This window comes from Phocoena sinus, chromosome 14 (genome assembly GCF_008692025.1).
Source record: "Phocoena sinus isolate mPhoSin1 chromosome 14, mPhoSin1.pri, whole genome shotgun sequence".
Classification (NCBI taxonomy): domain Eukaryota; kingdom Metazoa; phylum Chordata; class Mammalia; order Artiodactyla; family Phocoenidae; genus Phocoena; species Phocoena sinus.
In genome coordinates this window covers 54,479,508-54,495,598 of record NC_045776.1, presented here as the reverse complement: position 1 = coordinate 54,495,598, position 16,091 = coordinate 54,479,508, and the positions used below count along the sequence as shown (strand labels likewise).

General features: G+C 49.3%; 1 protein-coding gene and 1 long non-coding RNA gene across 2 annotated transcripts in view; one reads left to right on the top strand and one right to left on the bottom strand.

Moving 5' to 3' along the window:
- EMILIN2 (elastin microfibril interfacer 2) overlaps positions 1 to 11,988 on the bottom strand; it is a 50,972-nt gene extending 38,984 nt beyond the window's left edge. Inside the window, exons 1-2 of the mRNA XM_032602936.1 lie at positions 11,695 to 11,988; positions 11,038 to 11,160 (exon numbers count right to left, since the gene is read on the bottom strand). Coding sequence (XP_032458827.1) covers positions 11,038 to 11,160; positions 11,695 to 11,828 — 257 coding nt within the window. The 5' untranslated portion in view covers positions 11,829 to 11,988. The remainder of the gene's footprint in view (positions 1 to 11,037; positions 11,161 to 11,694) is intronic.
- LOC116738965 lies at positions 11,083 to 14,948 on the top strand. Its single transcript, XR_004345414.1, has 3 exons — positions 11,083 to 11,190; positions 13,682 to 13,838; positions 14,091 to 14,948. It is a non-coding gene; the product is annotated as an uncharacterized LOC116738965 (long non-coding RNA).
- The last annotated feature ends 1,143 nt before the right edge of the window (positions 14,949 to 16,091 follow it).

The window sequence follows — 16,091 nt, the reverse complement described above, 5'->3', positions numbered from 1 at the left end:
CTGCACTGGTGGGGATGTCGATAGTGTGGGAAGCTGTGCATGTGTGGGGACAGGGGTTTATGAGAAATCTCTTACCTTCCCCTTGGTTTGCTGTAAACCTTAAACTACTCCAAAAAAATATAGTCTTAATAAAAAAAATCCACATGCTTTCTCTTTCATCCATTCATTCAGTAAACAACCTTTGGGTGCCCACCAGGACCACACTACGGCTTTCCTTGGGCCACCAGTATCTACTATGGAAGAACCATACTTAGCTGGAGCCCATATACTCCTATTATCCATAACAGTCGCTGTTCTAGTGCCAACTCAGCCAAAGACCAGTTACATCAGACAGGACATATACAATTATTTTTACCATAAGGCAAAAATTTGCAATAAAACTATGGGCTGCTTCTATAAGAATAGACCCAATTGCCCACATGCAGGATTAGAGTTGATTCCTGATCAACAAAGGTGGTGAATAATGAGGTCCTGATCGTCCTGTGGATAAAGGCAATACTGCCATAACCTCCAAACAACAGTCCATGAACGAGTTCACCTTCTTTCACGAGGTATGGCCCTTTTTACCCACACTGTTGACAACGGACTCACAGATGCTCAGAGACCCTAAATCTCAGCAGTGCCACTGCACGTGAAGCACAGCGAAGTGGTCACCTGGCCGTTCCAACTCGGTCACCGCTCATCCCTCCACGGGCAGACCCACTTCTTCCGCTACATCTGCCTCAGCACCGCCCACCGGGGACCCCGGCCAGGCTCCCGACAGGGCCCCTCCTGCCGTCCCCCAGACCCACCCATCCTCTCCCCTCTCAAATTGCCAGATTAACACTCGGAAGCTCTGCTGGCGTCCCTGGTCTAAAACCTTCCATGACTCCCCTTCGCCTAAACGATAAAGCCCGAACTCCCAACCCTGGGTTATGGCTTGAATTCTCTGTCGCCCCCAGAATGTTGGAGTCCGAATCCCAGTACCTGGGAATGTGGCCTTATTTGGAGGTAGGGTCTTAGAGGGGTAAGCAAGTTACCATGAGAGCATCTGGGTGGGCCCTAGCCCTCATAAATAAGGGGAATGTGGACAGAGACATACAGGGAGACGGTGACCATCTACAAGCCACGGGGAGAGGCCGGGGACAGAGGCCCCTGCACAGCCCTCAGAGGGACCAGCCCTGCGGACACCAAGACTTACTCCTCCCTTCACCCCCTCCTCCAGGCCCTGGCTAACATCCTCTCTTGGCCTCTGCTGGTATCCTCTCCCATATGCATATATTTTCAACTGGAACCTGCCTTCAAAGCCCTGCTAGGATGTCACCACCTACAAACAAGTTCTCAGATTCCTCCTGGCTGGAAATAGTTTCCTCCACCTCTGAACATCCTCAGCTGTTTGTGCTTCTCTCGTTGCAATTCTCTTGCCTACCTTTTACTTTGTAATTATTTCTGTTTCTGTCTCATTTCACCTACTGGACATGAACTTCTGGAGGGCAAGAGAGAGGTCGGGTTCCTTGCTGTGTCCCCATGGGGCCTAGTCCTGGGCCAGACAGAGGCCGTGCCCAAAAATATTTGTTTAATGAAACCAAGGAACAAAGACTCTTCAAATAATAAGCCTACTTTAACCCTACCGAGCTTTGTGCCAATTCGAAATGGTGTATGCTAATTACGCAGCCTCAATCCAACATTTCCCGGGGCGAAAATGTGCAATGTGTTTTTCTTACTCCATTATGTTTTATCCAGCGTTCTACAACTGTTATGTATTTACCATCTCAATGGGTCTTCAGAAAAATCAGAGCAGTAACCTTACTATCAGTATAAATGAGTTTCCACACTGTATTTCACCAGGAGTCCTCAGCTATAAAACAACTGCATACAAATGGTGGTGGACACATACAAAGGAATCCTTCTGAGCAATAATAAGTAATCAGCTATCGTTCCATAGCACAACATGGATGTACCTTAACATAACCATGCTTAATGAAAAAACCTAACGTGACACCAGACTGTATGACTCGACGTAAATCTCTAGAAAATGCAAACTCACCTGCGGTGATGGAAAACAGATCATCAGTTACCTGAGGAGGGAATGTGTGTGGGCAGCTGGAGGAAAGGATTACAAAGGGGTGTGAGGACATTCTTGGGGGTGACGGAGATGCTCCATATCCTGGTGTGATGTTGGTTTCACAGGTACAGACACATGTTAAATTATACAACTTTAAATATGTACAGTTCATGTAAATTATACCTCCATAAAGCTGTTTTATATATATATGTACATTTTGTATATAATATACGTATTTTATATATAAACATGTATTTTATATATAACATACACCTTATATATTTTTTTTATGCATTCAGGTACTTTAAAATCTCATCAGGGACTTCGCTGGTGGCACAGTGGTTACGAATCCACCTGCCAATGCAGGAGACACAGGTTCGAGCCCTGGTCAGGGAAGATCCCACACGCTGCGGAGCAAGTAAGCCCATGTGCCACAGCTACTGAGCCCGCGAGCCACACAACTGAGCCCATGTGCCACAACTACTGAAGCCCGCGTGCCTAGAGCTTGTGCTCCCAACAAGAGAAGCCACTGCAGTGTGAAGCCTGCACAGCGCAACGAAGAGTAGGCCCCGCTCGCTGCAACCAGAGAAAAGCCTGTGTGCACAGCAACGAAGAGCCAACGCAGCCAAAAATAAAATAAATTTAAAAAGAAAAAAATCTCATCAGAATTGCAAAAGCAAAGTGCTAGATAGTCTTGACTATCTGATTATATATCTCAGTGAAGAGAAAACCCAAACCAGCATTAAGTCTTTTTCAGAGTTTCAAAATGAGGATTTAACTAAAGTTTTGTTGTTTTTTTTTTTTTTTTTTTAATGTATCAGGTTACTGTTCAGACACACAACCAATTGTTTTATCTACTGGGAACTCAGGCCTAATATTTATTTTTGTACTTTTGAAGGTATGGACCAGTGATTAAGGAAAATAAAACAGAATTTTCCTTTTTATAGCCACCTTCAAATTGCCATTTTGTGTAAAATAACACAAAACGTCAAAGACGTAGATGAATATTTTAGACATATGACAAAGAGTGGCTCCTCACCAGGGTGGTTATTTCCCACTGTCGATTCTGCTAAGGAGGGCTTAGAGGGCGCCATGCAAATTGGTTCAGGAAACAAGCCATGAATGGTATTTCTGCCTTCCCTCCCTCCTGCACCGTCAGCGAGCAGGGAGTCTGGGTTACATCTTGCTAGTTGTTTTCTGCAGTGATGCAACAGAAGGGCTCCCAAATACCTTGAGAGTGGCCAGAAGATGATGCAACGTGTTGGGATGAGAACAGGCACATCGTTTATCATGACGGAGCCAGGGCCCTGACGCTGCACTGTGGTCCTGGAAAGCTGCTGCCCCAGCAGACAGCAGCTGGGGCATCTCCAAGGTGGGCCACCCGATGTATAAACCAGGCCTGAGCACCCTCAGGGCCACGGCCGGCCTAGAGATTCCGTAATGTTCAAAATATCCAGAAAGGCTCGCGATGCCTCCCTGCGCAAGGCCGTCATCCCCCCAGCATGTGAGAGCTCTTGGGGTTGAAACCAACGAGAGCCAGAGAATCACTTTATTGGTGAAAAGATCTCTAGTGAAGGGCTGGATTGTGAAACTCGTCCCCGCCCTGAGCTCTGTTGCAATCACCACCACAGCTTTTGGGCTCCGCTTTCAAGATACACGGAAAAGCTTCAGTTAGCAGAACACAAGTGGCATTTTCACCACCATGGGGGTTTAGAAAAAAAAAAAAAAAAAAAAAATCTAGGTACTTCTCTCACGATCCTTTAACAGCATCCGGGCTGGACACATGCAGGGAAGCAGCTTTCAGCAAGAGGGAAATCTCTAGTACCTCGTAACGGACCATGAGCAAATCTCAGAAAAGATAATCTAGTAAAGCCCACACATTCGAGTGACCCTAACCATCACAAATGTGGAGAAAGATGGGAGAACGACGGGAAAAGCCGAGAAGTCTCACGGCAAATTCCCTTTCGTCAGAAGATCAGCTTGAGAAGACCTCATCTAAACTACCTGTCTCAAATTCCTTTGAACCAAATGCTCAGCAAAATACACTGTCCTGAAAGGCTGATGCTGCAAAGAATGAGTTTTAGGCGTATTCCTTAATCTTCTAATATTTTTTTAGGTGGAAAAAAAAAAAAAAGGAGCAGCAGCTGGGTCCTGACACACCCAGAAAAGTTTGCTTCCACAGCATTTTCAAACCAGGAATTCGGTTCGTTTGAAACCTCCCTACTTTTTTTCAGCACCCATCACCACTTTAAAACAGGAAGGAAAGAAGAAAACTTATTGGTGAGCTTCGTTTTCATCATTTCATTCTTTTTTCTCCAGTGGGAACTGCTGTCATACTGAAAACTACTCTGTTCCTCTCTTAATCCTCGCAGGAAAATCGTTTGTCAGGCAAAGCCACGCTCATGTCGTTTTATCAAGTGGGTCATTGTTATTTTTAAGTCCAGAAAAGTGCCTCATCAAGCAGAGAAGCAGTTAATTCTGAGTAGTGAAACAGTCATGTAACCAACCATAAATCAGAACATTTGGGTGACAGTCTGGAAGTAATCTGAACACTGGCAGTCTGTCAGTTTTCGGTTTTAAAAAAAAGTATGTAAAACACTGGGTAACTGTCATACACAGTACCTGCCTCATTATTCACACTCAGTAAACATGAATAACATCTTAATGTTCCCAGCACAAGGAAGAGGGGTTTTTCCAAGAGCAAAGAATTAAAACAGCGTGTTCTTGGCTGGATGCAAGATGGCCTGGGCCTCAGCGAAGGCATCCCTGAACACCCAGCTGACCTGGCTCTACGGCCCCGCCATGGACACCCAAACACCTGCAGAACCAGGAACCAGGGTTCCCACGGCAACCAGAGCACTTATTTAAATCGACTGTAACCGCTTACGTGCTTTCCCCAAAGACACTCTACGAGTGGCTCTGCTTCCAAAACAACCTCTGGGTTTAACTTCACATTGAAAAGTCGATTTCAATCATTTCATTTTCTTCATTATTATCTTAGGTCACTGAATGTATTTATTTCATTCTTAAGCACCTCAGCCGTTCCCTAACTTGGCGGGAAAGTCAAAGTCTTCAAAGAGGAGACCACCCGAGAAGCAACAAATCCAAACAGTGAGAACACGGGGTGTTCGTTAGACATGGCTGGTGACAGCTCGGTCACCTCCCCCATAATGTAGCAACAAATCCAAACAGTGAGAACACGGGGTGTTCGTTAGACATGGCTGGTGACAGCTCGGTCACCTCCCCCATAATGTAGAGATGAGGAAAACGTGCCTCAGAGAGGCTGAGTGACTAGCCTGAAGTCACACAGCTCAGCGGTGGTAGAGGTCGGGCCAGAAGCCGCATTTTCTATCTCCTCTTCCAGAACACACTGGCCACACCAGCCAGCCTCGAGGGACTACCTCAGGGGACACCTGCCCCCTGACCTTCCCCCGCCATCTCCCCTTTTCTCGCTGTCTCAGAACTTTAATTCAATGACCCAGTGCCAAAGTGGTGGAATCACGGATCGTTGGAGGAAGACCGGTTAATGGGAATAACACAAGGTTTCACAAAAACAAACTCTTTTCCTTAAGGCCGTAACCGCTATGTGGATCCTATTCATTCTGCTCCAAGATAAGAAAGCTAGGAAGTATAGCCCATAAGCATAAAGTTCTTCTTCCAAGACCTCAATCTCTGCCCTACCTAATCTCCTGGCTGAGCTTGTGATGAGAATAAAATAAAATAATGAACGTGAAAATGTTCTGGAAACACCAAAGGGCTCTACAAACACAGCATCTTATCTACTGGGACCCCAGGAGGAGGAAAAGAGGAAAAAAAGCAAAAGAGCAAAGCCACTTGAAAGGAAGGCCTGAGAAGCCCAGGGAGGCAGAAAAGGCTGGTAAGGACAGGGACCCGAAGAGGGGGAGGCAGCAGGGCCCTAAGCAGCTCTAGGCACCTCTGTGCAGGTACTCCTTCCCCAGGGCTTGATTTGGGGTCCCTCGGTACCAAGGAGAAAGCGCTCATCACAGCCAACGAATCGCAAGACGTTGGCTAAAAAACAGAAGGAAGAGACACTCTCAAAGCTATACACACAAAAGGCACATTTTGAATCGAAAGGAATTCTCTTTCTAGAGACATGAAACACGTAGAATCGGCTCTAGAAGATGTAAGTCCTCATTCCCCCCACCCCCAATCTCAAGTGTTTTTCTCTTTTTAAGCTTTTCCTGGCTGAGATTGCTCCCTAATAGAAAACGTTTCTTCCAAATGAATGACCATCTGCTCCCCCTAGAATCTAAGGATTAGAGGAGTTTTGGAAACTCGGCACTCGGAACTCACACCTGCTGCAAATTCACAAATTCTCCCTCTGTGTTATCACAGCAGCAAAGGCTCCTCGAGTGGGCCTCACCCAGCTCCCCTGCCTGACTGATGAGATTTTTTTTTTTAAGAGCTATTAGGAAAAATTTCACCAAGACTCCACACACCCAAGAAAGGGGGTGGGGGCCGGGCTGGGTGGATGCTGATAAACCCCAGTGAGTTTGCAGTATCAGAGGGAAGTGAATACAGGGGAATAACCCTGCCTTACATCTGGGGTCCTCCGTGTTCTTACCAGCGAGGCAGCTGCTCTGCACACTGGACGCCCCCGAACGCCTCAAATACTAACAGCAGTCAGCTGGACCAAGCTGAGTGGGAGGGTCCAGGAAGGAGAAGAAAGACAGTGCTGTTTTCCACCAGCGGTGCACCCAAGCATGGCCAGCCCACGTGGAGGGGGGCTCTAAGGGAGCTCAGGCCCTCCCCTCCCCCTCCCATCACACCAGGGCTGTCAGTGCCACAGCATCACACATGGTCGCGCCCACACACCCACCGCCTCGGGCCGCTCCTCAGAGGGTGTGGGTTTAGACAGCAAGGGGTGCAGGGGTGTGGGGTGGGAAGAGCCTAAGACTTAGAAATAACAGACCTGGTTTTGGGTCCAGGCTCTGCTACTTCCTGACTACATGCCCTCCTGTAAAATTGGGATCATGCCCCGGGGTTGCTGTAAAGATGGAAGATAATGAACATAAAGGGGCTCATCACGTTACAAGGATGTGCTCTGGGGAGAGAGTCTCACCAAGTCAGCCCTGGACTGTATCAATTATCAATCCTCCCAAGAACACCAGCCTGCCCAATTCCCACCCCACAGGAAGAATTCTAAGTCGCCCACATCCCCACGTCTCCCAAAAGGTGTCCCTAAAACCAGCCCATGACCAAGACAGACCCTCCCCATGCTCAGGTGCCGCTGCGGAGACCCCAGACTCGGACGTGGATCCCCAGGGACCATCCCAAGTGCTACGTGGTGGGTGTGTGGGGGGCAGTGTGACAGTGACAGTCTACCAAACGGGCGGAGCTGCCTGAGGTTTTTTTGTTTTTTTGTTTATTTTTTTACAATGAATCAGAAAAACTCTTCAATGCAATGAAATTTTTAAAGATTTATGCCTTCCTTAACGTGGAAGTGTAAAGTGAAACAATGATCTCAGAGGGAGAAAAAGTCCTTAGATCCGTCTTAAGAATCAGGAGTAAATGGTAAATCATGACCCAGCTTTATGCTACTTTAGAGTCTACAGCAGCTGCCCTTCCTCCTCAGCGGATAATTATCACCAGATAATTCCCCTCCTCTCCTCTTCAGGTCCGATCAGCCACCCTTAGGAATTAGCTGAGGGAAGACAAAGCGGTGTCTGTCGACACAATCCTGTGCTTTGGGGATCCAGACCGCTCCTCACATCTACTGCACAAGAGACACAGACTGACAGAGAGAGCCCTCATTTTAAATTCCTAGTGACAGAAAAGTCTTCATAAGGATTAAGAATTCTCTGCACACAAGAATGGTATCACTACCTCACAAGCATCAGGACACGAGCTTTTTTTTTTTTTTTTGCGGTATGCGGGCCTCTCACCTCTGCGGCCTCTCCCGTTCCGGAGCACAGGCTCCGGACGCGCAGGCTCAGCGGCCATGGCTCACGGGCCCAGCCGCTCCGCGGCACGTGGGATCCTCCCGGACCGGGGCACGAACCCGTGTCCCCTGCATCGGCAGGCGGACTCTCAACCACTGCGCCACCAGGGAAGCCCAGGACATGAGCTTTGAATGGTTTTTCTGGAAGCATACTTTTACCTCCATCCCCCCGTGACAAGTTTCAAGGTGGTGGCTCAGCCGGGGGGCACAGGTGTGGCTTCCCCAATGTCTCAAGCTCCACCACTCCCGCCTCCCTAGTAGTATCCTTTAAACAACCAGCCTAACAACCCAAACAAAGAAAGCAAATCGGCCAGTGTTTTCATAACATAAGAAACTGCACAGCATGGTGGACAGTGTGAAAAATGATGTGGTCCACTGTATCCTCACAAATGACCCCCGGGAAAGAGAGTAAAGCACATGGGCGTGAACACACGTGCACATGCTTGCACACAGACCAACGATGCTCACTCACTTTGATATGGGAATTGCCTTCCGTGAAAGAAGCTGGAAATGTTCCTACTAGTTGAGCAGTGTGCTAGCGACAGAAGGCACACACTCAGACACACACACACATACACTCTCTCTCTCTCTGTGTGTCTGTCTCTCTCTTTTGTTACAGGGACAGAGGCTGGTCCACAAAGGCCAGGCCTGGAGGCAGCTCAGCCACTTACCTGCCAGGTGACCACAGGAAAGTCAGGGAACTTCTTGCCTTGTTTACTCACTGGTAAAATGGGGACAGTGGTGTTCATCTTGAAGGGATGTTGCAAGGATTAAACTAACATATGGCGTGAACAGCCTTAACACAGTGCCTGGCGCACAGAAGGTTCTTTACGGCTTCAGGAAAGTGATTTCTCAAAATGTCCACAAATCACACAGAAACCCTCTCTGCTCCCAGCTTCACATGACGACACCCAAATTCACAGTCTGGAATCTAAGTCTCTCCATATATGCAAACGAAGCATCGTCTAAGCCTTCTGGAAGCACACCCGTGCTAGGTCCCCACAGCCCATGGCGGCTGAGCGCCCAACGCCTCGCCGAGCTCGGAAGTTCTCCTCTTGTTGCAGGACTTCCCCATCGAACCCCTCGTTTTCACTGACGATTTCCCCTCAGTCTCAGAGCATATTCAGTCTCTCCCTTTGGCTTTTTCACTTTTGTCCTAAAACATGCCGAGTTTTCTAATTCTTCACCTGCTCAACTTCCTTTTTCCACCAAAACCTTTGCAACACATTTGATTCCTGGTAAAGGGGTTTCCTCACGACCCACACCCTGAATCTCACCCAAGTTACAAGGCCTATACCCCCCCGCTGACCTGAAGTTGCCTCCTTCTACATAAGCAAATCTTCCCGCTGCCTAAAAGCCCTGGCCTTTCTGGACCCCTCGGCCTTCCGGGCTTCTCCTCCCGGGGTCTCTAAGATGGAGCTCCCTCCTCTGAAGTCTTGACTTTGCTCTCTCTCCTCTCCTGGCTTCTCTTCCTCCGTTCCCTCCACCGCCCCTAACAATTCAGCTCTGCTCCGACTCTGTGAAGTCCTCACGGGCTCCTACCTGCTTCTCCCAGACACTCGACGGTCACCAGCGGCTAAACTTCACTCCTCACTCAAGCATCTTGCCAACCTCCATGCCTGCACGTCCCACACCCGGAAAGGATCCCTCGGTAACTCCAGGCTGAGTTTCCCAAGAGCCTTCACTTCCACAGGTCTCAGGTTCTAAGGATCAAATAATGAAAACCTGACAACACCTGTGAATTGAGAGGAGTTACTCAGGCTCCTGGACTCATCAGTAACACCTGAGAAATTCCGTGTTAAATGCCCCTTCCAACCAGAGACACAGGCAGTGTGACAGCACTGCGCCCTCTGACAGGTTACACAACTCAATGTGACAGAGAGCAATTCAATTTTGACCTCATGCTCTGCCTACAGCAAGTGGGGAACCTCTTCTAAGTTTCTGCTTGTTTTGTTGGGAAGGGGGGTTGTTTGTTTGTTTTTGCTTAACAGGAATTATCCCTTCCCCGTTTCAGTTCTCACCCCAGCCCATGTGCAATGATCCAGGGACCACTACCACCTCATAGGCTTGAAGGCTCATCTACTGCCTTCTGACATAAGGTTTCCTGCAGCACAAGTTCCAGTCTGTCCCTCTGCTTTGCCAAAGACAGATCCGCCTACTGGCTATTCTTTGCTGTAAAGACAACTGTACTCTGAGACAATCAATTTATTCTTAGGGGAAAACAATTAATTTCAACCATCACATGCGTTCCCCAACAGCCACTGATTCACATCAGCTCATCCTCTGATATCTGGCTTACACAAAAACACAAAGACTTGCCAGATGACAACTGAATGAACGTGATGTATGTAACAAAATCTGTACTCTGTTGCTTCACTTCCTCTTTTTTTTTTTTTTTTAAGACAGTGAAACCTTTATAAGAAAGATTAATTCTTCCCTTGGTCTTTAAGGACCATTCTCTCCTGACAACCACTTAGCTGAATCCCCCAAATCTAACTTGCAAAAACAACAATCGCACACTTTCAAGCAAATTGTTCCTGGGGACTTTAGAAATCTACAACACCTACAACTGAAGAGGTCAGTTTTATGGGGACATTTGGACAAAACTCGCCTGTTCTAGAACACTGGCTAGAGCAAACCTCTCAGCTAATCCTACGTGTAAGTTTTCAGCAGTATACATTTTGGAATCTTCTCTGTGCCCCAGAACACACAATATGGATCTAATTAGGTCCAGCTGCTTTACGTTAGTAATAAAATTGAAAGAAAAAGAGAGAAGTGGAGGTCGGTGGCTTTGTTCGTCCCCTCCTATGCCCGGCAATGGCCAGGCCGGTGCATCCTCAACGCTGACTCCAGGCAAAACACGCTCCTTAAATACCCCAGCGAGCCTGGTACCCTGCTCAGCGCTCAAACTTTTCAGCTGCTGAGTTTTCACCCGCTGGAAGAGATTTACTGAGCGGCTGGAGCCCAGCGCTCTGACCCCACCCCCGCGGCCCCGGCGAGCCCCGCCCGCCCCTCGGCTCCCCGGACTTACACGAGCGCGGACGGACAGGGCATCTGGTTCCAGGCACAGTTGTACTGAGCCTGAATAAAACTCTCACTTCCTTCCAGCACCGAGCAGCTCACGTTCTTGTTCACGATGTAGGCGCACCAGTTCCTGGGGTGGACAGAGAGGGAGAAGGGCACGGTATAAACCGGGAGAACAATGAGGCTGGGGGAGACGGGACGAGCCGACCCGGCGGCTGACCGCGCGAGGGTCGGGGAGCCCGTCGTCCTCGCGGAGGCGGGATCACGACCAGCAGATATTCGGACGGTGCGCGGGTGCGCCTTTGGAGAGAGTGCACCTTTATCCCACAAAAGACAGACGGGAAGAGCCCCCACGGCCCCAGGGGCCCCAGTAATTCCCGGGGGGAGTTTCCTGATCGCCCTGCTCTGCGGGACACTCCCTGCGCCCACGGCCCCGGAGGCAGCACTGCTGGAGGCGAGGGCAAGGTTGCCCGGGACGCCCCGCGCTGGCCACGGAGCGCGCGGCCACCGCGGAAGAGGCGCCGCCCCGGCAGCCCGAGGGGAACCCCGGCTGCGGCTCCTCGCCTCGGCAGGGCAGCTTCGGGGCCGGCGGCCGGTCGGGGAAGGGCAGGCGGGGGCCCACGGCTGTGGGCCGTCCTGGGGCAAGGAGAGGCCGCGCACTTACTTGTTCCTGGCGCTGGGCCGCGCGGGGTGCCTGGACTGAGGGTCGGCGTGGCACAGCCCTGCGCCGCCCAGGGCCAGCAGCGCCAGCGCCCAGAGACAGGGCGCGCGGGGCCGGGGCCGTGTCCGCTGCCACATTCTGTGCGCGGCGGGCGCGACCAGCCGGCCGGATCCGGAGCGCGGGTCGGGCGAGCGCCGGGAGGTTGCGGGCTGCCCGGGCGCGGCCGAAGGCAGGAGGCTCGGGCGCTGCGCGGCGCCCCAACCCGCGCTCCGCGGCCGCCCCCTGCGGCTTCTCGCTCCCACTTCTCCTTTTCCGCCCCGTGCTCCCGCGCTTCTCCCGCTCAGTGACGCACAGGTCCCCCCGGGTGCCGCCCTCTTTATTTCACTTCCCTCTCCGGAACGTGACTCTCGCTCCACCACGTCTATCTCCAGTCCTCTTGCTTCTCGGCAGGGGGTTGTGGGGGGTGAAAGGGCTGTAGGGTTTGGGAGAAGGGTCTCTGTTACAGAATTTCCAATTACTCATTCCTTTGGTCTCATCCCAGGAGCGGGGCAACTCCGCCTCCCACCTTCCAGCAGGCGCGCCCGGCCCCTCGGGAAGGGCCGCCGTCAGCGAGTCTGGCGGTCCACACGTCGGGCCTGGGTGCCGGCTTCCCAGGGCGAAGGAGGAACATCTTTATCAGTCCTTTATCGGATTCCGATTTCCTCCTCTGGCAAGACGCGGCCATTCCTCCGCATTTGAACTTGAGAGTTTAGGGGAAATGAACGCGTGTCCCCTTCTCTTTCTTTCCCTTACGCATCCATTAAATAGTTTCTAAGTCAACGTGCGGGGCAGCAGGGGACACTGGAAGCGACAGCCCCACAACTTCCCAGCAGATTCTGAAGCACAGCATCCGGCTCTAGTATACAGATCATCTCTCACAGCCTCTGCTTCTGATGTCCTATTCTGAACTTTCTTTTTCTATCAATATTAAAGGCATTTACCCCACAACAACCGCCTTTGCTGCTAGACAGTTCAGACACTGCTAGACATTTGTCGTTTCACTTGCTTGCATATTTTCTGCCTATTTTTGGGGGGCAGTTTTCAATCCTGTTATTTAATATGATTATATAATGAGCCATAATTATAATTTGCCATAGATCTTAAATTTTCCTTTAAAAATACTACTTAATGGCTGTATAATATTCCATTTTATTTCTGCCTATTTTTGAGTTACACTAATCTCTACCAATTTCTTTTGGGGATGAAGCAACTCTGCAGAAGAATGTTACATAAAATCCCCACTGGAGTGTTGTGTTCTTGGGGTGAGGAGAGATCTATATATTGATATTTGAGTTAACTTACTGCATCTAATGAACCGGAGTGGGGTTGTAGACTGCATAGATTAATTGCAATATCTGTGAGTTGACGGGACACTGTTGGCTGTGAATTGTGATGTGGACCATAATAACACTTCGCTATGTTCCCTACTGTAACTAGATGAAACTAGTGGTCCATTTTACTTGATATGCTTTGATGATGTTGTAGGGCCTTTTGATGTGCAAATAGAAGAAAATTCCCTAAGTAGAAACTTCACAAGAGCGAAGCAGAAAAATATACCATGTAAGGACATAGTCTGTCCATGAACTCTCTAAATGGAAGATCATGCAAATAATGGACTGATGTCATCCCAGCCTTCGAAAGAGCCACCCTGAGGGGGAAGGAACAGAAAGGGATAAAAAGCTGTCTTGCATAACCCTATCTCTATCTTTCTGTGTGGCTTCCCTATCCTTCCCATCCTAACACCATTTTTGTCCATGAAGTGTCATAGGGAAGAAGCAGAGCACAGAAATGAAGGAGAGGGACAGAAGGGAAAAAATGGAGGAAACACACAAGTTGTGTATGTCTACAGCTGACAGCTAACAAACCACAACTTCTCTTAAATACTGGTAATTCTCAAACTTGAGAGTGGGTCAGACTAATCAAATCACATCTGGCTTTTTCATTGACTCAGAGTTATACCGGGAAGCTGCCTTCCAGTCCAAGAGTTGGAGGACCAACGTTTTATTGAGATGACCACGACACCAAATTTAATCAGCTATAAATGGCATTTATCAGTAAATAAATGTTATTCTGAGAATCTGTTACGTGCCAGGCACCTTGCAAAAATAGTAAGTCATGGGTGAGTGAACACGGACGGGGGTGGGGGGTGGGGGGTGGCTGTGTTTACAGAGCTCCCAGGCCTTCCTGTGCAACGAACCATGTGATGTTTCTGATGTGCAGTCAGATAAGTTAGACAATATTTGTCCTATGCGTCTCTCTAGACACATCTCCACGGGTACCCACTGTGGGGGGCTGCTCTGGGAAGATGGAAGACTTGAGGCCAAGATCTCAAAAGACCCTTTTCTTTTTTTCTTCTCTAGCCAGAGGAAGGGACCCTTCAGACTCAGGAAACAGAGAGACTTCCAGAAGAAGCAAAGCAGGAGAGGCTTCCTGAGGAGAGAGTGGAAGCACCTCAAGAAACAGTCTAACTGGGCAGATCATCTGGTCCCAGTCATAAGCAACAAAGTGGAAATGATTGGCAGAATGCTGCAAGTGTGAATTCTTTATAAGCTGCCAACTTCCTCAAATAAGCACTTGAAAGCTGTCAGTTTCCTGTAACAATCCAAAGTAATTTCTTTCTCTTTTAAAACAAACATGCCCCATAGTGACTTATATTCTTGATCATGTCACCAACTTACTGAACCGAACTTGGGTCTGCTCTCCCAATGAGCAGCAAAGCCAATCTACTGATACCGGGTTGTGGTGAAGGAAAGTGCAGCATTTATTGCAGGGCACCAAGCAAGGAGAACAGGCAGCTCCTGCTCAAAAGACCCAAACTCCCCTTTGGCTTTCAGGGAAGGGTTTTAAAGGCAACATCTGGGGTGAGGGTCGCAGGATGTGTGATCAGCTCGTGGACTTTCTTTTGATTGGTCGGTGGGGAGGTAACGGAGTGATGTGGCAGGAACCTTAAGCATCAGTCCTCTGGTTCCACGTGCTTATGGTCAGCATCCTCCACCTGGGTTGGGGGGGGGTGTCTTAGTTCCTGCAGAACAACTCAGAAATATGTGTCAGATTGTTGTGTACATCCCTTGAGGAGGAACTAGGACTCTGTTTCATTGCTCAACTATTGTTTAAGCTACCATTACTTTTCTTGCTTGACTGCTTTTCCTTTGTTTCTGAATTCCCTCACTTCTCTAATTAGTAACTGCTTAAGTCTGCTCTTTGGAACGCAGGCAAGGCCTGAGAGACTAAAGCCTTTTTCTCTACAAAGAAGAAACAGGGAACACAGAGGGGCTTTTGTACCCAGGGAGGAATCACAGGGTCCTGCTAGGTTTCAATCTCCACTTTTCTTTTTTTCTTTGTTTTAAAAATAAATTTATTTATTTATTTTTGGCTGTGTTGGGTCTTCATTGCTGGGCACGGGCTTTCTCTAGTTGTGGCGAGTGGGGGCTACTCTCCATTGAGGTGCACGGGCTTCTCATTGCGGTGGCTTCTCTTGTTGCGGAGCACAGGCTCTAGGCACGCAGGCTTCAGTAGTTGTGGCACATGGGCTTAGTTAGTTGCTCCACGGCATGTGGGATCTTCCCGGACCAGGGCTCGAACCTGTGTCCCCTGCATTAGCAGGCGGATTCTTAACCACTGTGCCACCAAGGAAGCCCTCCACTTTTCTTGATATGCCGCAGTCCTGAGGGGAACAGGGGCTGGACAAGAAAGGGAATAAGGTTTTGTTTATTTATTTATTTTTGGCTGCACGCGGGCTTTCTCTAGTTGCGGTGAGCGGGGGCTACTCTTCGTTGCAGTGCGCGGGTTTCTCATTGCAGTGGCTTCTCTTGTTGCGGAGCACGGGCTCTAGGCACGCGGGCTTCAGTAGTTGTGGCACACGGGCTCAGTAGTTGTGGTTCGCAGGCTCTACAGTGCAGGCTCAGTAGTTGTGGTGCATGGGCTTAGTTGCTCCGTGGCATGTGGGATCCTCCCGGATCAGAGCTCGAACCTGTGTCCCCTGCATTGGCAGGTGGATTCCTAACCACTGCACCACCAGGGAAGTCGCAAGAAAGGGAATAAGATTTCAGATAGAGAGGATAATCATAAACTCAGTAGGGGAATTCGGATTTAGGGGGACTCAGTCCCATTAACTAAAGCAAAAATGCAAAATAGAACTATTTCATAAAATCCATTCCTTCACTATTGGTCATGATAAAAGAGCTCATCAGGCTCTGTACTTGGGGGGTACTTCTCGTGAAGCAGTGAGCCTGCTGGACCCCTACCACACCCAGACTCCCTTCAGTTGTCTGGAGGAGGAGAGTGGGTGATCATTACAGAGGCAGCAGGCGGGTTCATTGCCTCCACCCCACCACCAGTCATCTGGGCACAAGACATTTGAT